Here is a 24,288-nt window from a genome sequence, read left to right as displayed (position 1 = left end):
CCTCCTGCTCCCTCCAAGCACGGGAGAGCATTGATTAAGGATCTGACCTTGTGCTTCATTAAAAAATGAATGTCATTAGAAGATGTTAGCATTTGAGTCGGATGGCAAGTTATCCTTTGTGCATGAGGCTGTATGCAGAGAGAGGTCCACCTTCTGTCATCCGGAGAAGCAGTGCCGGGTCTTAATGAAAGCTGTAACTCTTCCCTTATATTCAGCAAGTATTTTCAGATGTTCCTCTCAGGTCTAACTGCACTCTAGTAATATCCTCTCCGTTTTCTTGCTCAGCTGGTAGAGATTTAATGCATCCGGGCAACACAGAGTATGACCACAGCTGTGGCACTTAATGGGCTTTCCCTGCTTCGTTGTACCAGGTATTCATCCAACACGGATAAAGAAATGGTGATGCTGAAGATGGTAGCTGCAAGTGGACAGGAGCTGGGCCTTATCAGGTATTGACTACAGAAGTAATATATTTTTTCCCCAGATCTCATGAACCAAAATACCCCCAAAATCACAAGAGGGAGTGGCCCTCAGGCTGTCCTGGGAATAGCATTTTTGTGCTGTTTATTTAGAGTATGTGGTAGAATAATTCAGGTTGGAAGGGATGTCTAGGGGTTTCTCATCCAAATTCCTTTCTACAGTTCCTTTCTATACAATCTCTCCTTTCCAACAGTGATGCTTTCTCATCCTTCCCAGCCAGTCACCCAAGGATCTCTGGATGAAGAATAAGTTTATGGTGAAAGTCCATGAGTGCATAAAACAGGACACTGTTCTTCATCTGCTCTGGGAGTTATAGCAGCATCTGGTCCTTCTCTAGCTTTCTGCCCATCTCCTGGCACATCTGCAAAGGCCTCAGCTTGCAAAAGAGTCTGAGGAAGATGTAATATTTGGTCTTGCTTTGTAGGGGTTGTAGCCCCCCCCCCCAACATAACTGAATGTTGGACATCTAAGTCTCCTCTTGCTCAGCAGTGTGGAAAAGGGGAGGAGGATCACACAGTCATAGCTAGGCTGAGGTTGGAAACACCCTGGGACTTTCTGGTCTGACCCCAGCTCACAGCAGGGCCAAGGCTGCACCCACAGCGGGTTGCCCAGGGCTGTGTCCAGGAGAGTCCAGGCAATCCCTGAGGACAGAGATCCCCCACTCCTCTGGGTCCTTTCCCAGGATGGGACCGCTTGCATGGGAAAGAACTGATTCCTTAAGGCCAGTTGGGATTTCCCCTGTTGCAGCTCGTGCTGGTGCCTCTGGTGCTTTCGCTGTGCCCCCCTCTGAGCAGAGCCTGCCTCTCTATAACCCCTTTGGACAGCAGAAAGTGCAGCTGGATCCCCCTTTGACTTTTCTTGATCTCTTGATTATTTTCTTTTAATACCCCATATTTCATGCAAAGCATGCCATTCCTGGTGTCGAACACTATGTACTGAGTTACCTTGCCCAAGAGGTAGCGTTTATGATGCCTATCCTATCAGGAGGTCTGAGCCTGAGTGTTTGGCTGTTCAAAGTTTAGAGCTCAAGGCCAGGCAAATGAAGTAACTCACAGTAATGAAGTCAACATTTTGATTTCCTCATTCAGAAATCAAAAGTGAGGGTTTGACTGCGTTAAGAGGAACAGGAAAGCTTTCCTATGTAACTGGTTTTTCTCCTGATGTCACACCTAATGAAGTAAGGAAAAAAGCAAAGGATCTTTCTTGAGGCGTAAGTGTTGCGAAAGGGAGACGCAGCCGCCTGCTTTCAGAGGGCATAAGGGGTTATTACAGACCCTTCTTCTGCCAGCTGACACGGACAGCAGTTAACTAAGTGCTGTTTGATAACCTCTGCCCTTTTAAGGGTTGAGCAATGGCTGAGCAGCTGAAAATGCAGGTTTACACATGGAGGGAGGACCTTTTCAAGCTGCAGTGAGCTGCAGAGCACAGCAGTAATCCAAAATAGACCCAACAGTCTAGTTAGCACATAAGGCAGGGCAAATTGGTTTGCTATGGGGAAGACTAGCTGTGCAGAGCGCTGAGGAACTAAGTTGCTCTGATGAAGGCATGGAGATTTGTTACAGTGCAACAGAAACAGTGGGATCAACACAATATTTGTGATCTTCAAGGCTGAGCCATGGGGCACCGGATATCCATTAGGAGATTTACTGGCTGCTATGAGCTCCACAGTTTGTTGGTTTGGCACCTTTCCATAAGAATGAAAATGTTTCTTATTTACACTTTTGACTCTTTCTTGTTTCTCTGAAGCAAGAAAATAAGAAATCCTCCAAAATGCAATTTATTTCCAGTTACATGGAACTCAGAAAAGACTCAGTTTAGGATGCAGCGTGCCTAGAACATTTGCGTTGCCATTTTTCTTGTAATTGCGTCTCTCTGCAAGCAACAGAAAGGGGATCTGATCACCCTCTCTCCAGGAGTCTACCTGCTCCGTCTCTCTCACCTGCTAGTTTCTTAGGTTTTCTAAGCAGAGTGTGGGAAGTGGGAAGAGATTCCTGGAGTGGAACTGCTGTGAAACACTGAAATATCCCTTAGTGGCCCTGATTACAAACTCTTGCAACCTCAAGACCCGGGCCATCCTAGTTGTAAGCCTTCCCGATCAGGAAGGGAGAGGATGGGACAAACTCTGACCTTGCTAATCCAGCCCTGAGTATCGACAGTCCAAGTTTTATTCCCAAAAAAGAACATTCTAATTAGTCAATTGCAAACATGCAGATTGAATAATGCATTCCCTATATGTATCTTCTGATTTTTCTTTAGCTGGTTTGCAGTCCATCCAGTCAGCATGAACAATACAAACCACCTAGTGAACAGCGACAACGTGGGCTATGCATCTTACTTATTTGAACAGGAGAAGAACAAAGGGATGCTTCCGGGAGAGGTTGGAGTATTTTAAGACTATCAAAAATAATGGGAAAGAATACGCAGCCAGAACAGGTTGAGTGGTGCTTTTTATGCACCAGAACAGGTTCTTTCAAACAGTGAACTAGTACGGCAGCAAAAGGAGACAAAGATGCACTCTTTGCCTTATTTACTTCTTTCTGCCTCTAGCAAAGAGAAATTACAAAGTGTACTCGTGGCCAGCTACGTTTGTTTAGATTTTAAGGGCAAGCCAAAATTATTTTGATTCAGCTATTGAAAATAATGGAAAAGAGTAGAAAGGCACATGTGGCATAGGTGGGCCAAAGGGAATGCTTGTGTTTCTTGAGTGCTTGTGTTTCTCATCAGTGTTGCGGCCAACTTTATTTGTTTCCTGTAGCCTCCCAAACAGTTTTACCTTCTGGCCTTCATCTGTCCTGGGGGCACTTCCATCCTTGGAGAGCAAACACTACTCCTTTAAAAAGCATTATTTCCCCTGAAATGTGAACATGGATGTGAACCAACCTCATGGACGCTCTGAATCAGGAGTTGATTAAGAGGGTGGTCTGTGTGTATCTCCATCTTGAAACAGTTGCCCGTTCCCATTTTAATATTCAGGGCAGAGGACCACATGCAGTTCATACCAAAGATGGAAACTAAAGAAAGTTTACTCATTCCCTACTTGCAAACGTTTCTTTTTATGGTGGATTATGTCAAAGCTTTTAACAAGACTCCACCGTACTGCATAGTTATGGGTGCAAGTCAGTGCGAAGTGACATACACAAAAAGCTAAGTATGTGTGGAAGTGTTTGCAGGTTTCAGTATTTAGCTGTCTATCCTTCTTGCATCCAACAGTCTTGCAAGAGAATGGCTAAAGAGTTGATTGATAATATATTTAAATAGCTAGTGTTGACGCATGCTATCTCTAAAAGGAGGGAAAAAATGAGAGCATCATCCGTGAGAGAAGAATTTAGCTAATGCTCGATGTGTATAACCAGCCTTGCTTTATGAATACTGCTTGATGTTAACTCCTGCGGCCAGATGCAGTGGCTCTCACCCTCTAAATCTCTCATGGTGAAAGCCTGGCAGAAGGCAAATCGTGTGCAAGATGCCGCGTTGACCCATTAGCATCTGGTCAGTAACGTTAGGAATTAGGAATGAGAGTGAAGAGCTGTTGCTGAGCTGGAAGAGGTGGAAGAAACATTTTTCAGAAACTAAAATGATGTGAAGGTCCCCCTTTGCCACTTGCAATGGCAGTTGCATCCAGTGCATCCTTTTCTCCCTTGCTTTTCCCCGGGGCACTCCTAAATCCCGGTATCAATCCTCCCAGTCACGTCAGAAATATTTACGAGCGTCCCATGCCAATCAGCTGGCTATAAGATCAGCCTTGGCATTGTGTTGCACATTTGTAGCCCTGAGGGAAAGACGCAGGTGATGTTTGCAGTCACTGCAAGGCACTAAAACCCATCTGTCTATGTCTTTGTTTGACAGGGCTCTTTTGTTGCTGCTTTTGCATCCTCCAACCTGGGAGATGTGTCTCCCAATACCAAAGGCCCATTCTGCATAAACACAGGGGACTCATGTGATAACCCGCAGAGCGCCTGTCCCATAGGTGGAGTAAGTATATATTGCTTATATATTAAGTTTTGTTAAGGAGAAAATTCATGCTGGAGGTGCAAGTAAGGAGCCAGGTGGTGGACCAATCTGCATGGAGAGAATAAGAATAAATCACCTGTTCCTTGGATGACTGGGGATATCCATTTCTGGAACTTACCATGTCTAATACACCCAGGTTTCTGGTTGTTCACCCCAAGTCCAAATAAAACCCGACCTTAAAGTAGTAACTGGGTGCCCAAAATTTTAAATGGCTAGCAAGAAGCAATTAGTTCTCACATTATGAAAGTCACTTGTGCATTCATCCACTGCATACTCACTTTGCAGTTGTGTTCTTTATGTTAACAGATTACTGGAATTAAAAAACATTTCTTAATAGGCGAAGATGTGCATGGCCATGGGTCCTGGTGCGGACATGTTCGACAGTACAAGAATTATAGGGCAAAATATCTACTTGAAAGCAAAGGTAAGCGATTTTCTTGCCTTAAGAGTCTATGTGGATGTGGTTATTACAAAAACAAAGGCACAATTCATTTGAGAAAATTTGTTGCATCTGCTTTTGTGAATGCTTGTAGGCTTAAAGTACACTAAAATCCACATTTATATGCTAAAGAAGTTGCCTAATTTTTCAGAAAACGTGCACTTTTCTTTAGATACATGATCATAGGCCTCGCAATTTTAAAATGTTGGTTTCAATCTCTCTGCTCCTTATTGGTGTGTAATATGGATATTGCTCCCTTACACTCTCCCCCTTCCATACATGTATGTTAGAAGAGTCATGGTGGGAAAAATCACAGATGCTGAAGACTCCTAGAAGAGCTCAGAGATGCCATCACATACCACTTATTGGCTGAGTGTGACATCACACTCCCAAACCAATGCAAGCGTGAGCTAAACACTCATGAAAAATGTTCATCCTGTCACACTTTGCATTTATTCAGCTGCTGTGCATCAGCCTGTTGACTCACTTGCAGTTCTTGGGTCCTTCAGCCCAAAATTCACCGGAATTCACCAGTTCCTCTTCTGTGGATCTGCGTTACTTGAGGGTTGTCAGCAGGAGGACATTTCTGGCACAGTTTCAGGGACAGCAGCTTGTAGGAACTGGAAAAGATCCAGTAAAGGAGTAAGAGCAGAAGGCTTTATGACAGCCATTTCCTTTTGATTGCTGTTTCAGAGGTTTGCCCTAAAGTCAGTCTAGACTGATGGTGACTTGCAAGAACAAAGCTTGTCCGAGGGAACCTCTTGTCCCAGTCAACGTTCCCTGCATTTGTGTCAAATGGAGAGTGAAAACATTACTGCCATTTCAATGCTCCAGACGTTTGGTTTTCAAATGCGACGTCCTCTCTTTCTTCCTACAGTTACAGGAAATGTTACAAAAGCTGTATGACTTCTGGCGACGCGCTCTGTGTACCAATTCTAGATACGTGTGTCGGAAAAATCATTCAATGAGCAGCTGATGACCAAATTAGAATGACTTAGCTGTCATCCACATAGTAAAGGCATAGTAAAATCTGTGTATTTGGAAGCACCAAATGCAATGTATGTGTTTTCCCACAGAGAATATTTGTTCTGGTCAAAGATGTGAGAAACGTAGATGCTCTAACAGCTCCTGCAGTAGAGAGAGTCAGTGGCTTTTCCTTCCGTTTGAGCCATGAGTAATATGGATGAGGCTGCATTGCTTTGTTTTGCTGCCTTTGACACTGCTTACTCTATGTATGTGCTTTAGGAGATGTACGCAAATGCTTCCCAGGAGATCACAGGACCCCTCAGCTCAGCTCACCAGTGGGTGAACATGAGTGACGTCTCAGTGGAGTTCAATGCCACACACACGGTAAAGGCAGGAGCTCCCATGGACACAGGCCCGGGACCGCTCACCAAGGAAGACATGTTGTATTCTTATAGTAGGACTTGGTACACTGAAGGGAACTGATTTTAAGACATCTCCCTTTTTTTTTTTCCTTTTAAATTAAGGTTAAAACATGTAAACCAGCCTTAGGACACAGCTTTGCTGCGGGTACCATTGATGGAGTGGGGGCTTTCAATTTCACACAAGGTAATTCAGGGAATAAATGTTTGGGGTTAAAAAGGGGGTTTGTACAAATGGGGAAGACATGGGACACCTCTCAAATAGATTCAAACCTTCAGAATTGTTTTGAGAACACCAACAGTTGATTGAAGCACAGTCTCCAAAGGGATGTTTTTAGAAAGGTGTGATCTTATGGTCCCCTTGCAAGTTTGTCTGAGTTCACCAAAAAAATTATGGAGAACAAAATGATTGTGCTCTTAAGGAAGAATAGTGCTGAATGGGGAATGGGGGGTAGAAAGATCCGGCCTTGAGGCAGTTTGCAATTTGCTGTTGCTACGCAGATCCTGCAAGATGGAGTTCAGCTGGGCTAAAGCTCAGCATTTCAAGCCGCTATAGAAAAGGGAGATACTCAGAATTCACTGAGAAATATCCTACTCCAGATAAGCAAGACTCTAATAAAGGTTTCTGTCGCGTATCTGCTGCGGGAGCCGAAGGATCAGTGTTTAGAAGATATTTTCCCTTCAGGTGCAGTACAAGGTGACCCATTCTGGGACAGCATCCGGGACCAGCTGCTGGGAGAGCCATCCAATGAAACACAAGCATGCCACGAACCCAAGCCAATCCTCTTTAGCACTGGAGAGGTAAGGATACACTGCTACGTGCCCTGGAAAGCACAGAGATTGCTGATCTGGACAAATACATAAGATAAGGGAAAGCAAACGGTGCGTGGAGCTCAGCGTTCCCTCCTGGCAGTCTCAGGCTTAAGGACATCTTCTGCTGGGGCTCATATCTTTGTATTTAATAGCTCTGGAAGGGCTTTTCTTCCATCTTACCCATATTTTCCTATCTTGATCCATAAGATGGCTTTTCTTTTTGTTGTATAATATGCTGGGCTGTGTAAGATGACGTAGCTTGTCACTGTGCCTTTTGGAAATACCAGGGACAGTATCAATTTACTCACACTTTGAGTGATATCTTCAAAGACCTCTCTCTACCTATGACTTCCTCAAGAAATGTCCTGTTGCCTTCTCTGGTTTTCTATCATACTTATACAAGCATCTGTGAGCTCTGTGAATTATAACTTCTACTAATGCCAGATTTATTCATCTGCAGTTAGACTCACAGCCGAGCTGAGGCTGGAGGCACCCTTGGGTGGGGATCTCTGGTCCAACCCCTGCTCACAGCAGGGCCAATGTCACAGCTACAGCAGGTTGCTCAGAGTCATGTCCAGGCAAGTCTGGGCAACCCCAGAGGATGGAGATCCCCGGCTGCTCAGGGCTCTATTCCAGGGCAACACTGCTTGCACGGGGAAAGACTGTTTCCTTAGGGACAGCTGGGATTTCCCATGTTACAGCTTGTGCTGTGGCCTCTGGTGCTTTCACTGTGACCTTTATCTGCAGAGCTGCTCCTGCCCATGCGTGGGGCTGCTTTGTCCTGGGGCACAACTTTGCATTTGTCCTTGCTGAACTTCCCCAAAGTCCTACTTAGAACCTTAAAACAAAATTGATTCCACGTTTTCCACGTCCTGTTCCTTTGGCTTCAAGGCAAAAGTAATGCACGGCAGAGGGTAGGTCAGTAGGATCATGTCCAGGGTCCTTCAGAGCACTTAGGGAATGCCATCTGGACGAGGCGTTGTTATTCCTTTCCTCAGTCTCTTTAAAAACTTTCCTAGTGCCGCTTCATTTTCAGTCAGCTCCTTGGCTCTTCTCGCTGAAGAGAGGCTCCAGTGCAGAGCCTCCTCCCACCCTAGCCTCTCCGTCAAGGTCGGTGCTGTCGAGAATAAATTACACATTATTCTTATGGCTGTATCACCTTTGAGTAACCTTCCACTGATACTCTGGCAGGCCTCCTGCTTCTGATGTGTTTGACAAAGTTTTACCATTCATTTTATGCCCCTGGTAAGCTGCTGCTCAAAAATCTTTCTGGCTTTGCATACCAGGATTTTTCATTTTGCTTGCCAGAGCCATGTCACTCTCAAGTCGCTGGTGGTCTAAATTTCCTTTTAGCGAGCCTCCTCATTTTTATGTAGCTATTTTATTTAAGCCAAAATGCCTCTCTAGGGCGTTGTTCGTATCTAGCTGCTGCAGTGGTGCTGAGTTTGGAGTTTGGTGTGGTCCCTGTTACAGGGCAATTTGAAGCTGAACTCATGAATGGCTCAGGGCTTGATGGAGCATGGCTCGTTGCCTGGGCTCCTTGGGCATCAGCCTTAGGGTCACTTAAAAGCTCTCTGCGTTGCACCCTGATGATAGGTTTGCTCAGTTTCTGAAGAGGTAACTGCCATTTCCCACTGCCATCAGGCTCTCCGATTTCCTTTATCAACTCACTTTTGCTGCTCTGATCAGATAATCAGCCTCACTGATCCTAGTACTATCCTCTTCCCATGCAGATGGGGAGTTTCTACTCATGAAGTTTCTGTTCCTAGGGGCTACACTGACCTTATTCACCTGTTTTACTTTAAGCTGCTTCTACCAGCACAAATGTTTTTGACTCATCCACAGTACTTACACTTGTATCTCCTTAATCTGTGTGTGATGACCGAACGACTTCTTGCCCATGCAATATGGGAAGTAAAATGCTTTCTCGCATGACTGACTATAGTAATTTTATTTGTCTGGTTTAAGACTGTAGAAAGGAAAATGCCTCAGCTATCTATCTTGTTATTATTCTATACAAGTCATATCCACTTTTTCTTTTCATCTTAGATGACTCGACCTCACCCATGGCACCCCGACATAGTAGATATTCAGCTTGCTACCATCGGGTCACTGGCAATTGTTGCTGTTCCTGGAGAGCTTACGTACGTGTTTTTTGGTCTTGTTCTATATATCACAACTGGCAGCTTTTCATTCAAACCACCTGCGGTACTTTTGCTTGTGGGTGCGTAATCCAGTGTAGAAGGGGGTGGGGGAGGTTAGGCTAAAAATTGTCCCCAGTATATGACAGCTGTGCAAACACTGCACCTGTATGTCCCCTGCACATTATCTCTTGTATCCTGTCTCCTCAGTGTACCTGGGGCTTCCCCTTTTCTTCTTCACTTTATAAACTAGCTATGGCCAATCTATGAATGAGATTGAAACAAGCTTCCTAAATAATTTTAACTGTTTATTGCTAAATGCAGTTTCATTGAAATGAAAGGAGCCTGTTAACTTTAACTCTTCATGCCACAAATGCTGGAACGATGAATTGCATTGATCTTAATTTTTCATTGACGCTAACATGGTAAAAATCTAGATAGGATAATGTTTTATTTCTATCCTCTTTTTCCTGTCATCCTGAGTTTTGATTTCACAAAAAAAATGATTATTATGCTTCGATGCTGCCAAACTAAACAAGTTTGACCAAGAGGCAAGCGTTTCACTGGTTCAGATAAAAGCCTTCTGCTCCATGAAAAATAAGAAAGTTTTGGCTTTTATTCTGAACGACAAACATAAATCAAGAAATACTACTACTCAATAGTTTTTGGTTTGAGGTTGCCCAGAGTGGTGGGGGATCTCCATCCTCGGTGACTGCCCAGACTCGCCTGAGCAAGCTGCTATGACGTTGGTGCTGCTGTGAGCTAAGGTTGGACTGGAAACCTCCAGCGTGCCTCCAGCCTGAGTCTAGCTGTGATTATATATATGAAATGTTTTGAGGTGTTTTGCTTGAACTCACAGCAGAGAAGACCCAAGTGCTCACAACTTGCTGATAGCCTCCCTTCTGCTCTGGTGTGCTGCATGTCAAAGGTGAAGCTAGCCTGGAGAAAGGAGTCTTGCAGTGACCTCAGGTAGTCAGATTCCCCAGGAAAGACTCAGATAACTATCCAGACTTTTGGACTCATATCAAACAATTCCTTCTTTAACACCTCCTGTGTTCTCTGCATTACTGGAGTTTGACATTATTCCCTTAATGCCTCTAGGACCATGTCTGGACGTAGACTACGGGAAGCTGTTAGAAGTGTAAGTAGTTGAAGAAGAAGTTTCTCAAGACAGCAGTGTATCTGGAACTTCTCATTTCTTGATTATGATGTTTTTTCCAGTGTCTCCTCCTAGTTGGGATCCTGGGTCTCACATCTTACAGAGGTTTGCTTCCCAGAGTTGCTTCATGCATATTTGGGCATGCACTTACTGACATGCCAAAGAGATGAATATCCTCCCAAAAAGAAGTAAACCTTTCTCTTTCAATCCATTAAGTCAACACAAACTAATTCAACTGAAATCGTGGCATAACTGGTGCTAACAGAAGTTTTGTCTCTGAAGCCTCTGTGGTGGTGGGGTTTAGCTCCTGCAACATGAGAACAACTGGAAAAGAAATGGCAAATATATATATTTTTTCTGTTCAATGAGTTGATTTATCTTATTTTCAGCTGCAGTCTGAACACCATCGTAATCTTGCCTGCTGTCCCCACAGCTCACTGAGGCGGCCTCACAACATGTTGTAGTGCTGTGGTTTTTAGGAGAATACAGATATTAGACTTGAAAAGAAGCTATATTCAATTTGTTGCATTTCCTGGAGTATGAGATCATTTATCCTCTTTCTCTGCGGGGAGTCTCTTTGCTCTTTGACACTGGATGGAAATCAAGCAGTTAATACAGGGCAAATTACATTTGTAGGGCCATTTTCCTGAAACTGCGCCTCCAAGAACTTTGCATTCTGTCCTGGTAAATAATAATATACAAGTGTGCATTAAGCAGTTACTGCAAGAAGAGTTATTTATTTCTTTTCTTAGGAATTTGAGTCTCATGGAACATCAGGAATGAATGTGGTAATTGCAGGCCTGTGCAATGTCTACACCCATTACATTACCACCTATGAAGAATACCAGGTAAACAATTAAAATTGCTTATTGAATATGCTTTGTTGAGTTCAGATTTTACTATGTGGGATGATACTGATGAGTAATTATGCACATGTACAGTAGTTTTCCTTTACCACAAAAAGCTGAAAAAAGTTATGAGAATCTTTGGTAGAAATCCTGACACCTGCTTGTTTTTTTCTGGCCCAGGTGAAATGGCTCAAGTGCCAAAGTAGTTTCCTGTCCGTTACTAGAAAAGAGTTATGGGTAGCTCGGTATGGAAATGGTTAAATATACTGAAGGGAAGGAGCTCTTCTGGGTTCCAGTCTTTTCAGTGTTTATTCTGATGGCCTGGATGAATTAGAAATGATATTCACAAGTTGGAGAAGTTACTGAAAGAAAGATTTGGAGCTGTAAGATCATGGAGTGAATGTGAATCAGCACTGTCAGGTTGCTGTGGAAAGGGCAACAATATAGCTTGCAAGGCTAAAGGTCTTAAAGGTCCCAAAAGGACATGGTAGATGCTGTGCTGTAAGGAGGATGTGAACCTTTGGATGGACCCCAAACGTTCAGAAATCCTAACCTGGGAGGGAAAGTTGGAAGAACTGGGGTTGTTCAACCCTGGAAGTCGGAGAGGATAAGTCCTACCTCATAAAACTTTAAGGAAATAAAAAGCTGTCAGAAGCGGAAGGGTGATAACTCGTCTTACCTTTTCTTGTGGTGCATAGGAGAATGAAGAATGATCTTAAAGTGCAGCAGAAATACTTAGGTGAGCAGTTAGGCTGTCTTCTAGGCAGTAAAGGGGTTGACGTACTGGAAATGAATCTCCAGGGAGGTGTACGTCTCTGACACAGATGACTTTCAGAACTCATTAAATAACTCCCTGCAGGTATAGTGCTCATCTCGTCTCTGGACAGTAGAACGAGGCATATAAACTGTTCAAACCCTCCTTTTCCAATTTTGTCCTTTTCTAGGTTCAAAGATACGAGGCAGCATCGACTATTTATGGGCCACACACTCTCTCTGCTTATATTCAGCTGTACAGACGACTGGCAAAGGCTATTGCTACGGTAATCAAAGCTTTCTATATGCCACATGCTGCTAAAGGCCTTCAAATCCTGTGAAAGCTAATGGCTATATTTGCTCCTCAGTGAGGTTACGTGATTACTACACTTCCATTTCTTTCAAATAGCCCCTTTGAGACATTTGCGTGTGGTATGAAAATAATTCCTAAAATGAGAGACTCATGCCACTTGAAATTCTGTAAATTTTGGTACAGAGTTTAGAATATAGGTACCTGCAATGGCTGAGGCTTCCACAACACTAAATTTTAGTATGGCCTGACATTGCTACTTTTCCACCAAGAGGAAAAACGGTACATGACGATATTTGTTACCGTTGCATCTGTGGACCGTGTGAATGTGCACAGCTGGAACATGCCTGTGGGAGGGAGCTATCTGCTTTTGGGATATTTTAGCAGGTGGATTTGGGGTATTTCAACAACAGGGTAGTTTGTGTCCAGCCGGGGTTGTTTCTGAACATGGAGCACAAACAGGGATCTTCTCACTGTCCTTTTACATTCCCTTTATTTCTCTTACTGTTACAGTCTATTTAAGCAATGTACTTTATGTTAAAGAGCCTGGTATGCTGGTAGCACTGGTATGATTCATCATAGAGGGACTTGACACCTATGGTTTTGTATAGTAAGTCCGTATTTCTTCTCCCAGCATACAGTTCAGGATTTGCCAAGTGGTCCAGAGCCCCCACTTTTCAACATAACTAGCCTGACCTTGGTGCCTACTGTTGGTGCTGATAATGCTCCGCCGAACAAGACGTTTGGGGATGTGCTACAAGAAGCAAGAAAACAGTATCGAGCGGTGAGAGCTTCAAGAATGTTTTCCAACTCCTACTTAGGAGAACTTTAAATTCTAACCAACTTCCTAAAGAGTCTGTGTTTTCTAAAGGATTGTTGTAATCTCAAACCAAAAAGATATCATTGCTCTTAGTGGGCATATAACATGATGGAGAAGGCAGACTTTACAAAGCAGTCCATCTTCCATATGTAAAAACCCTGACTGTCCTAACCATTCCGCTGTCTGAGCGTATGTTGTGCGCTTTGCTTTTGGTATTTTCCACACATGAATAAGGTCAGAGAGCTCTCTTCAGTTTTAAAAGCTATTTCAAAATGCTTCTCTACTTCCAAAATGCTTCTCTACTTCCTTCCTTTTTAGTAATGAATCAGACTTATGCCTTGAATGTGAAGCTTGTGGATGAACAAGATTTACCTCTGTCAGATGGATAACCACACTGGTGATCTGATGAAGCATCAGTACTCTTAAGATTAGAGCAACAGAAAGGAGTTTTCATGCCAATATCATTATACTGAATGCAGTTAAAATGAGTGAACGAAAGAGAAAATAAAAGCCCTTTATATGCACCACGAAGAAGAGCTCCCCCTCTGTTTCCACATACAACAACAGTTGATGATTAAATAGGCGAATTTTGTGCAATCATTTCTTTCCAAGCAGAAATCAGGTCACCTTTGATGTCTCTGGTATAGAATGTAAATGAGATGAAATGTCAGAAAGAGTTCACTGTTTTCAATACTTCATAATTTAGATAAGACGTTCAGAGTAAAGGCTTTCATCTCCTTGGCCTGCCTCCAGGAGAGAGGTAGGAAGAAGACGGGGAGGTCTTGTATTCTTCGAACGTCACTTATTTCCTTCTCTCTCTACACAGAAATTTTATGTGATACCATGAAGTTCATCTTGCAAGTAGAACAAGTGGAATGGCATAGTACAGCACACAAATTCAGGATATAAAGTGTCCATTCCTACCGTAATAAGTGAAATTAAAAAAAAAAAAAAACAACTCTTATCTGTGGCTTCTTAAAAGGATGTTTTTAAATGCACAAAATACCACTCAGTCTTTAAAATAAATTTTAATGTTCCCACAGGGAGAAGTTGCTGAAGTAACTTTTGTCAGCGCAAACCCTAGGAACTCTGCAGAGAATGCGGTAAATATAAGGCAACATATGCTTTATGCCTTATATGTTTTAATCGTTGGTGTTCAGGTTTCAAAAGCAGTAAAATCATTCGCTTCTAGTTCTTTTTTTCTTTGCTGGGAGTTCAGAAGTTTCTCCCTTAAGCATGTGCTCTGGGAATTCACACCACCACAATGTTTTTGACACAAAATCCTAATTTTGGATGTGCGTCCATTTGTTAGAGATCTCTTTGTCCAGTATTTGACATATCAAATACAAAATCTGCACTGAAGTCGGATATAGATCATTTATCATCTCTTCATACTGTTCAAGTTGAAGTCAGCTGTGTAATGCATCAGTCCAGATACTTTTTCTCAGTATCCAGTGCCCTTTCGTAGGAACAAAAGGGGCTCTAGTCTCCATCCTATCAGGCTGGTATATGATTTTAATGAAACAAAGACAATGATAAAAGTACAAAATTCACCCCGTCAGTCATCTTGGATAGAAACTGATGGCCAATGCCCATGCTTTTTTTAATGACCAGGTTCTTCACGTGTTCTCTGTTTCATTTATAAATTTAAAGTTGTGCTTTGCAGGGAATATAAGCATTTTCGCAAAAAACTGCTGAATTTGCCAGTAAAACACACAGAAGCATAGCCTATTCTCCCTGAAAATGAAACATTAGAGAAGGAACACACCTGTCCCTTCAGTGCCTGGCTACTTCTTATTTTTACTCCAGAGCGAACACAACTTCCTGACGGTAGAGCGATACATCAACGTTTCAGGGACCTGGCATGCGGTACATAACGATGCCTCCTGGGAGACCAGGTGAGTGACTTACAGTGCCCTTACCAGGTTTCGCTCTTTCACAAACTCCGTAGAGGAGTCTGAGTTTACTGCAGTGTACTTTCTCTCAGAGCTCCAAACTGGAGGTTGGCCTTGCCCCTAGAGGTGATGCTCTCTGGGGACAGATCAGTCAGCTTTTGCACGATTACCGTGTCCAGACCGTAGCACTCAGCCTTCCCCTCGGAAATAACTTTGGGGAAGGTAGAAGGGAGAGCAAGAATTAGAGGAGGAGCCTTTCTTCCCTCAGCTTATCAAGATAGTTGAGACAACAAATGCAAAAGTGTTGCACAGCTATGAGGGATCACCTTACGTAATGCTGTGAAGTTCAAGACACATGGGAAACTCATGCAAGGCCAATGAGTACGGTTGCCTCCTTTTGTAGAATGGAGTCCAAGTCTAATAATCTGTCATCAGATAATTCATTTCGCAATATGTTGCTTGCAAAGTGACTTTTAGCAAGTTAAAAGTCTGTCTCAAGACTAGAGTCAACAGATCACAAGAAGTAGGAAGTTACTCACTCTGTGGAGTCAGTGTAAGAGGCCATTCTTGCCTTTTGTAATGACCAAAAGGACTCACAAGTGATCCCTTTTATAAATGGAGGGATAACTTATCCACCTCTGTGGCTGCTGGGTTGCACAGCTAGGAACTGGCTGACCACAGCCTAATTTGTTCATAGCCTGCATTCATCCATCTGCTGTATGGTGCTGATGAATAGGGAACCAAAGGGAGGTTATCAAAGGTTCAGGCAACAGAAGGATTTTTATAGAAAGAGGCTGACTAGCTTGGCTGTACATCGTAAAGTAGAAACAGCAGACATTGTAAAAGAAGTTTAGAAGAAAACAAAGTTAAGGTTGGAGATGTCTGGCATAAGGAAAAATTTCGTTTAAGCTGCAAAGCTAACGTCACCTTTTGGAGCTCCATCAGAAGTCAGTATATGCAATAGGGATCTTTTATCAAGCCAGTCTTTTAGAAGTTATTCCATCATTTGAATGAAAATGGACATTTACCTACCTGTCTCTCCAACCTTTCTGAAAGACCTCTGGTTTGGAGATCTTCTGACCTTGCAATGTTCCACCGCGAACAGATAGCCTCAAAGATTAGAGAAGCAATGTTCCTGGTAGTTCAGATTCATCAGGAAGGTCTTTTTCTGAATTTATGACTAGCATTTAGCAGGGCATAATTCTCTCTGCCCATATGCAACCAATTGCTCTCTAAATCTAATCTGGTAGCCAGGACTCCAGCATAAATCCACTGTCTCCCATTGACATGCTCTAATAATGTAACACAATTAAATGTGGTGCAAGCAGGCTGCCTGTCTCTGCGAAGTGAAAGCCAATGTACTTCTCTTCTGCCCTCAACAAATTCCTGGCCTCTACCAACGTGGTAGATTTAGTCCTACCTATACTTGGAGCTTTGCATGTCTAAGTATTTGGCCTTTATTTAACACCAGTGCTGTTTTACCTTGTCACTTTAATTGCACATTTTTTGTCAAGCTCCCTCCTTAAATAAGGTAGTGCTGGCATGTTATCCCTTGTATTCACATGGCATACGCTATACTTAGTCCTGCCTACAAACATTTTCCAAATCTTGGACAGAAACACTGAAAATGTTTAATAAAACGCCTCTCAGAAAGCTGAAGAATACAGAAAAGGGCAAAACTTTAAGAATGTGTCACCATAAAAAATCTAGGCATCCTAGTTTTCTTCCTGAGAAAGGCTGGACTTTGGATCTAGCCTGCTCTGACAGTGATTCTCAAATACTTCTACTGATAAGAAAGAGGAACCATTTTGGCTTTTCCTGTCTAAAATGGCTTGCCAGAAGGCACAGAAATGCAGATAGTAATGTTTCCCTTCCTGGTGCCCCATGAGCATAGAAAACAATGCAAGAAAGGGGAAATAGTTTTGTAAATAATGAAAACAAAGAACATCGTTAACTTTGAAATATCAGAAATCAAGGTGATAGGCACAGGGAGCATCAAACATCCCTACCAGACATTAGTGAAGTCAGACTGTGTGTGGTTTTTTTATGTTAGAAAAACTAAAATTTTATACCATTGACTTTGGTGGCATTGCAATAGGAGAGTAACACAAGTGAACACCTTATTCATTAGTTTAATGTTACGAAGTGTTAAACAGCTTATAGGTGCATTTGTAAAACACATATTTTCAGGGGTCCAAAGATAGGAAGGTTTACTTAAGGAGGAGCTGCTGTCAGGGAATGAGATCTCTGTTATCTGTGCATTGTCTTGCATTCACCATTGCAACAGAGGCAAGCTCCATTCAAGTTCTGCTTTTCCTGAATACTCTTTTGATGCCTACAGGGAGAAGTGTTTGACCCGACTCGTGTCTGGGGTAGAGGCATAGGATGTACTCTGTAATAGCTTTCTTGTGACCATTTAGGAGGATGAACCTAGCTAGAGGAGAAGAATTTGACTGGCCTGCCTTTAGCAAACAATCAACAGAGATAAGATGTGGTTAAATCCCTGTGAGCTCATCTTGCATGAAGCTTCTGCCCAGGTGGGATCTGAGCTATGTTCCAGTTCCTGAATCCCAAAGCAGTGATCCTGGTTCACTCGTGGCACATGCAGCTTGGAGGACAAGCTCCTTGGGGAGGAGGGCTTGTGGTGGCTGCATAGTGGCCTAGCTGAATCACAGTGGCATTTTTGGGTAGCTGATCATAGCATTGCAGCCCGGCTGAGGCTGGAATCGCCCCTCAGTGGGGGTCTCTGGTCTGACCCCGTTCACAGCTGGGCCAACGTCACAGCTGCAGCAGGTTGCTCAGGGCTGTGTCCAGACGAGTATGGGCAATCCCCGAGGACAGAGATCCCCACCACTCAGGGCTGTCCCAGGATGGCATCCCCTGCACTGTCACTGCACTGTCATCTCCCAGAACACCATTGTGCTCTACAGGCATAAAACCAGCACAGTTCACAGCTAAAACTTCAAGGGCAACCAGGATGATATATGGGCCATGTGTCAGCCTGTGATCTCTGTTTACAAATAACCTAACCAAATTTTCCCATCGTTCACTGTTTTTTGTCTAGTAATATCTGTAAATACTTATTTCAATACTTTCAGTAAGACTGCGATGGAGACACTCTGTTTCTCACTATTTCCAAGGACTCAACGTATTTAGTTCCTCTGCTTCCTTTAGTTAAACTCCTGAAATGGTGGTGTTATCTCAGCAGGACTTGATAATTCTCATTAAGATTTCTTGGCCATTTATTTTTATTTAGAAAAAGAAAGAGCTAATAATGATGCTTTCTAAATATGTTATGGTTTCCCATTTCCCATCACAGCGCATTATCTTAATGAATTGTTGTTTGGCTCTTCAGTTACAGATGCTGCTTTGAGCCAGAAATGTGCAAAGTTACAGAGCAGTGTTAGCACCTACTAAATGTCTGGCCGGGGTACAATTAGGACATATCAAACAGTGCCTTTCACCGGCAGCCTCAAAAAAAGAGCAAGTTAATCTTCTTTATCATCCCAAGAGGTGCTCTACTCTATGATGGCTGGCTGAAAAAACCCTCACCACCAGACGCTGAGATGTTTTTGTCTCTCTGTTTACAGTCTGGAGGTAGAGCAAAAGTGTTTGATCCCTCTCTGACCTGACATTCCTTCCTAAAGTGAAGAAAATTTCTAACACTTTTTGTCTCTGAAATAAACAAATGTCCACAGTGTTGTTTCAACTGGTTCTGTTTTCCAATAGACCTGAACATCATTTGGGACCTGCTAGAGTGGAGAGATGGCAGGAAGTGCGTGTTGCTGCTTGTTGTCCTGTTCAGAAAGCATTTGCCTCAGGGTTTTTTTTTTTTGCTGTCAGGTGCTTCAATTTCCCAAAAACTTACTTAAAAGTTGCACAGTGAGCTTGTGAAAGACAGTGAGAGTTGGTAAGGAAATGGCTACCAGAAGCCCTGAGCTAAAAATTGACAGGTTTTTGTCAGTAATCTTCAGCTATTTATGTAACCTCTTGGTTCGCCAGTTCCACTTTTTAGGGAAGACTAAACTCATGAATATTACTCATGAAGGTAATGTTGTGTGGGGTTTATGACATGGAGTCGGGAACATGAGAACACTTCGGTAGAAATATTTTCTATCTACAGAAATGACCAATGACTTATGGTGTAGGAATTCCAGATGTGTCTCAACTCTCCTGTGTTTTGGGTTGGTTTGTTGATTGCTGCTCTAATAGCCTGAATATATGAGAAAAGGTTAAAAAAAAAAAAAGCTCTTAAAATATACTGAGCTGGAGTTAATTCCTCTTGTTCCACCTACTTTAGTTGGTCTGAGCTCTTGAGCTATTAAAACACATGAAAGTAGATTTTCTTGTTGACTGTAGTTTTCCATTTGTTTGTTAGATTTTACTGGACCAAAGGATCGAGTGGTCAGAGCAACGCGACAGTTGAATGGCATATCCCTAGTGCCACAGAGCCGGGCATCTACAGAATACGCTACTTTGGGCACTACAAGAAAAAACCAATTTTCCAGCCAGCTGTCTTTTATCCATTTGAAGGCACATCTTCAGTGTTTGAAATACTAAGTCTATAGGTGATTTCTCTCATTAAAGGAATTGTTTCCTTTGAACAGTACATTTGATATCTGGGTTGTTCAAATTCACACTTGGGAGCTGTTCTTACAGTGTTTGTGACTATGTACATCATTTTTGTCTCTCACGTGCTGCTGGTTGTCCGTTGCTGGGCAGTGCAACTCTACCTTCTGTAAAGTTTTGACTTGTTCCTGCAATTCAACTTAAGTAGTTTGATTTACTTTCATTCAAGTTGTTCTCATCCTGGACTGTTCTCATAGCAGGTGATTCTTATCGTAATAAAAGATTAGCTATTTTACTTTACTACGTAATAAAAGATTAGCTATTTTACTTTACTAAATGCTTATTGATTGTAAATATTCTCTCTCAGAGAGAATTAGTGAATAATGGGAGCTAATCCAGACCATAAAATAGTCCACAAAATTGAGTCCAGGCCATAAAACTGAGAAGGGCTGCTGAACTCACAAGATGTAAAAAGAGAAGACTCCACAGTCCAATGACTGCAAGGGCTGATTTGTTAAGTCGGAGAGAGGAAAAATAGGATAGATACTCATCAAAAAAGTTCAAAGATTCTTTCTCTTTGTCTGTTTTAGACTATTTGGAGGATTCATTCTCTCAGTTTAAAACCATCTCAGTCAATAGGGGTATGTGTAGGTGTACGTGTGAAACAGCGTTATATGAAGTGAATTGTGCCTGGTTTTGCATAAATCAGTGGTCTCACTTTCAAAGACGTCTAATGAGATTGGGTTTACAAGTATCCTACTGTAGAGGTCTAGAGTAAGGAAAAGAAGGTCAGCCATTCATAAAATAAAATATTGAAGCAGTCTGTAGGTTATTCCTGTTAAAGCTATGTTCTTCTCTTTCACGAATGTGATTTTTCAACTTACTGGTATGCCGCATGGGCTCAGTGATGTCCAGCAGATGCATGGCTTTGTGTCACTTCAAGAGGACACGGGCCAAGTTTTTGAAGAAGTATTACCAGTACCCCAAGAAGCCATGGATGGGCTGGAGGCCAAGAATGCCTGGAAGGATTGTATGTGCTCACTCTGCTCTTACGATCTTCTTTAAGCATCTACCAGTGGCATAGTCCAGAGGCAGGATGCCGGGCAAGAAGCACCTCAGGGTTGACTTTGGCCACTCTTGTATCCTTGTGCTCTGCTCCTGCCCAGCACTCCTGCCACAGCAAAGAGCCTGACCATGCGACAGATACTATTTTACCCTCTAACTATTACTTTGGGACACCTCAAAAAGAAGAAAAGCGTGCTTACCTGTGACAAAGGATATTTCAATAGGCGGGTGTCATGGGATAGCAGGGGCTGTAGGTAGGGAGGGGAGTTTGGGAGTAATCTCATTGTGAAAGAGAGCCTGCAGTTGGTAGTGAGAGGTGGCTGACGTCCAGCTGAAGCAGGGCTGGGTTTCATCACAATAGCAAGTTTATGTTTCAAGTGCTTCAGATGCAAAACCGTAAGAACCGAACTTATGAGTTAAAGCTGCAAGTTCCCTTGCTGGCGAAGCAGCTCTGAATAGACCTCAGTCTGTTTCATTTTAGCACTGAGAGGGTTGCAAGGTGGGCAAGCTCTGGCTGGATGAAGGGCTATCTGGAGCTGTCAGCTGAAGCCTGCAGAGGGCTGCAATCACTTGTGTGTAGGTCACAGGAAGGGCTTGCAGTGCTTCTGCATGGGAAGGCCCAAGGCAGGGTTTTATTGGAGCAGAGCGTGAAGATCCTGTCAAAGAGTCAGGAGGACAGTCCCAAAAGCCATCAGCTGAAAGGATTTTGAGATGGAAAGCAGGTCATCAGGGAGGTGGGGGATCTCCATCCTGGGAGGTTTCAGGACCTGCCTGGACAAAGTCACAGCCACAGACTTAGTGGTGGTGACAGGTCCCTCCAGTGATTCCTCCCGAGCTCCCTCGCAGCAGCACTGCGGTGAGGCTGTTCGGGTTGGCTCCCCAGTGTCCGAGTCTCTTCCAGGCTCAGGAAGTCATAAATTTGGTGGCCACAGCAAAAAGAAAATATGGTTGCCAGTTCTGTTTTTAGGGTTCTCATAGTGTCTTACAGCTAAACAATTGTAAATGTTTAATAAGCTCCAACAGTGTATATTAATTTTGTATGCAACCTCTTTAATTCTTCAGAGAATCATTAGTCAGATAATTTTGCCTCTCTTTAAAATCAGTAGGAGAGAATGAATTATTCATTTAAAACCATCTTCAATCAGTCTCAGAGATCCCTCTCCTAAGAAGCTTGAAGCAGTCTCAATATTGAGTCAGGAAAGAGAGAGCTTTGGAGGAACAATACCAGGAATGAAATCCCTGAAGATGCTCTTAATGTCCTTTTCTAGTAACTCACCCAGCCAGGCTGTCCTCTCTGCTTTCCGTTGTAAAATTGCTCTGCCGGCAGTGCAGTCTGCGAAATAAGGGCAATTCAGCAGGCTCCTGCGCCAGTGCCTCCAGCTTGGCCTGCCGTGGTGCAGGATGGATTTGCTAAGTGTAGCAATGCTTGCGTCGCAAAGTGATTTGGAAAGTTCCTTGCAAACTTTCTCCCTCTTCATGCATCAGCTTTGCTCTGCTCGTGTGGGACCCTGCTGGTTTTCTGCCTGGTGAAACATGTTGTAGCCCCCTTAAGCAGGGCCTGATCCTCTTTATGAGACACAGTAGCGGCTTTCTGACTGAAACCAGTGTTGCCTAACGTCACCCTATATCACAATCATTATCCCTCTATTTACCGTTTTCCTTACGCTGTATAAACTAGAATTACTTGCATGGGAGTGTTTTGCTTTCCTAAGAAATGCATTGTGGAAAAGTAAATAGTAGCCCATTTTCTTAGGCCAGGGAACACTGAAATGTTTTATTTAATTGTTTCAAATAATTTTGTTTGTATTATTGCGTTACACTAACCATGGATTTTTAATAGCACCTGTACAGAACGTATTTTTCCAAGCAAAATTAAATTGCACAGTTAAACAGCTCATGGATAAGATTTAGCTTCTAAAACTTAAACATTTGATCCTAAAAGAGCATTTTTAGAAAATTAGTTTTCCTCACATGAGAACAAGGGAGGTGGTGAGATCCAGAATCAGGGTATCTGGAGAGTCCCACAAGACAAATGTGTGGGACAGCGCTGTCCCCCTTGTGAAACACCCTGTGACCTTCATAGCACGGTGTCACCATAAAGAAGTTTGAAAGGTAGATGCTAAGAAATGGGTCCAAAGCATTGATGGATGTGAAATAATGCAGCTGGGGCAGCATCCCTCTTAGATAGTGGTCCTTAGCAGGTGCTTAAGGAAGAGGATAAACCCATACCTTTCCCTAGTGTACCCTTCCAGTCCCCCAGTTTACAGGCTTATTTGTTCATTTGTCGCTGCTGGGCACAGGCTTTTCCAGGTTTCCGGGGTGGGAAGTTGTAATTTTTGGCTTCCATAGAATTCAACGACTCTAAGTGCTGCAGTCTGAGAAATGCTGTGGGAAAAGTACTTCTTTTTATTTGTGTTTAATAGCATGGTGGACCTTATTTACTGTTCGCAGGCAGTGAGTCCTTCCCTATTGGCTGCCTTCACATCAGCAGCATGTAGTAGGGTGCTGTGATTGAATTCAGCCACCGCTAGGTGCCACTGCAGTTTTACAGCAGAACAAGGTTGTCACTAAATAGAGAGAAACCGTAAAAAATTTTCAAGAATTTAGGCAACCTGCCAGTTGTTAAATTTAGGATTACTCATCACAGTTGCTCTTGTCTCTCTAGAGCTGCTCTCCTTCAATGTATAGACATTTGTGCATTGTGTACGTGCTCAGAGGGCACATGTAAGCTCCACCTTTTCTGTCATGGTACATAAACTAATATGAACTTTAGAAAGTCACTTGGGAGGTGCATGCTTCTGTAGGCTGATCTTGGCTCGGCTGAGACACCTCACAGAGTTTCTTTCAATTATCTGTGTCTGCTCTGCAAGACTTAACCATGCTACAATTTTCCTCCTGCACAACATCTCATCTGTCCAGAATTGCTGACAGTATTTGGTGCTGCAGAAGAGTGATGCTAAATTAGGATCTGACCCAAGGCACTGGAGTAAAGAGGAAAAGCCTTCTGCTATCTCTGGACTTTGATGCAAGCTTTTAGGATCTGTATGATCCTGTGGTTGTCTGCTGTTGTTTGCATGTGTCCCACCAAGGATCTTTGTGTGCACCCTGAATTCAGTGCCTGTTCTTACCCTTGCATGTCCACGGGCAACCGTCTGCTTTTCAACATCTTCACAGCTGGGGCTATATATGCACAACATGGCTCTGCATCCAGTGAACGTCACTCTTCTGATGTTTCTCTTAAACAGCCTCAAATCTGGATGGGGAGAGGATGTGCAGTCCCCTTCTCCAGCAGGTACCTGGGGCCAAGCCAGGGCAAGACCAATGCTGCAGAGGAGCGTTCGAGGTGGTAGGGCATCTCTGGAGAGATCAGCCTGCCCAAGCACCACTGCAGAGGAGAGGGGCTGGTGAGCAGGGGCTGTCTTAGCCCCCCAAGGACGACTGACAAGGGGGAGCTGGGGAGAACTTGCAATTTCAGCCAAGCCCAGGAGTTTGGAGGTGGAAATAATTTCCAGCCCCTGAAAGAAAGGCGCATCCCACAAGGTACCCCTACAGCTGAAGTGGGGGTGGTGTGGGATGGACCTCTGGGGAGATCTCTGTGCA

The 24,288-nt window shown here is 43.3% G+C and overlaps 1 protein-coding gene across 2 annotated transcripts in view; it reads left to right on the top strand.

The window, feature by feature from the left end:
- Positions 1-19,663, top strand: part of LOC104144903 (neutral ceramidase) — a 28,493-nt gene extending 8,830 nt beyond the window's left edge. For both annotated transcript variants that reach the window (XM_068951061.1, XM_068951062.1), the window contains 15 exons: positions 372-449; positions 2,737-2,857; positions 4,327-4,452; positions 4,829-4,915; positions 6,176-6,280; positions 6,421-6,502; positions 7,001-7,116; positions 9,178-9,272; positions 10,371-10,410; positions 11,181-11,276; positions 12,221-12,316; positions 12,974-13,123; positions 14,203-14,262; positions 14,969-15,057; positions 19,433-19,663. In XM_068951061.1, the coding sequence (XP_068807162.1) occupies positions 372-449; positions 2,737-2,857; positions 4,327-4,452; positions 4,829-4,915; positions 6,176-6,280; positions 6,421-6,502; positions 7,001-7,116; positions 9,178-9,272; positions 10,371-10,410; positions 11,181-11,276; positions 12,221-12,316; positions 12,974-13,123; positions 14,203-14,262; positions 14,969-15,057; positions 19,433-19,622 (1,531 nt within the window). In that variant the 3' untranslated portion in view covers positions 19,623-19,663. The remainder of the gene's footprint in view (positions 1-371; positions 450-2,736; positions 2,858-4,326; positions 4,453-4,828; positions 4,916-6,175; positions 6,281-6,420; positions 6,503-7,000; positions 7,117-9,177; positions 9,273-10,370; positions 10,411-11,180; positions 11,277-12,220; positions 12,317-12,973; positions 13,124-14,202; positions 14,263-14,968; positions 15,058-19,432) is intronic.
- The last annotated feature ends 4,625 nt before the right edge of the window (positions 19,664-24,288 follow it).

This window comes from Struthio camelus, chromosome 7 (assembly GCF_040807025.1).
Source record: "Struthio camelus isolate bStrCam1 chromosome 7, bStrCam1.hap1, whole genome shotgun sequence".
NCBI classification, from domain to species: Eukaryota; Metazoa; Chordata; class Aves; order Struthioniformes; family Struthionidae; genus Struthio; species Struthio camelus.
This window is presented reverse-complemented; position numbering and strand designations above follow the sequence as displayed.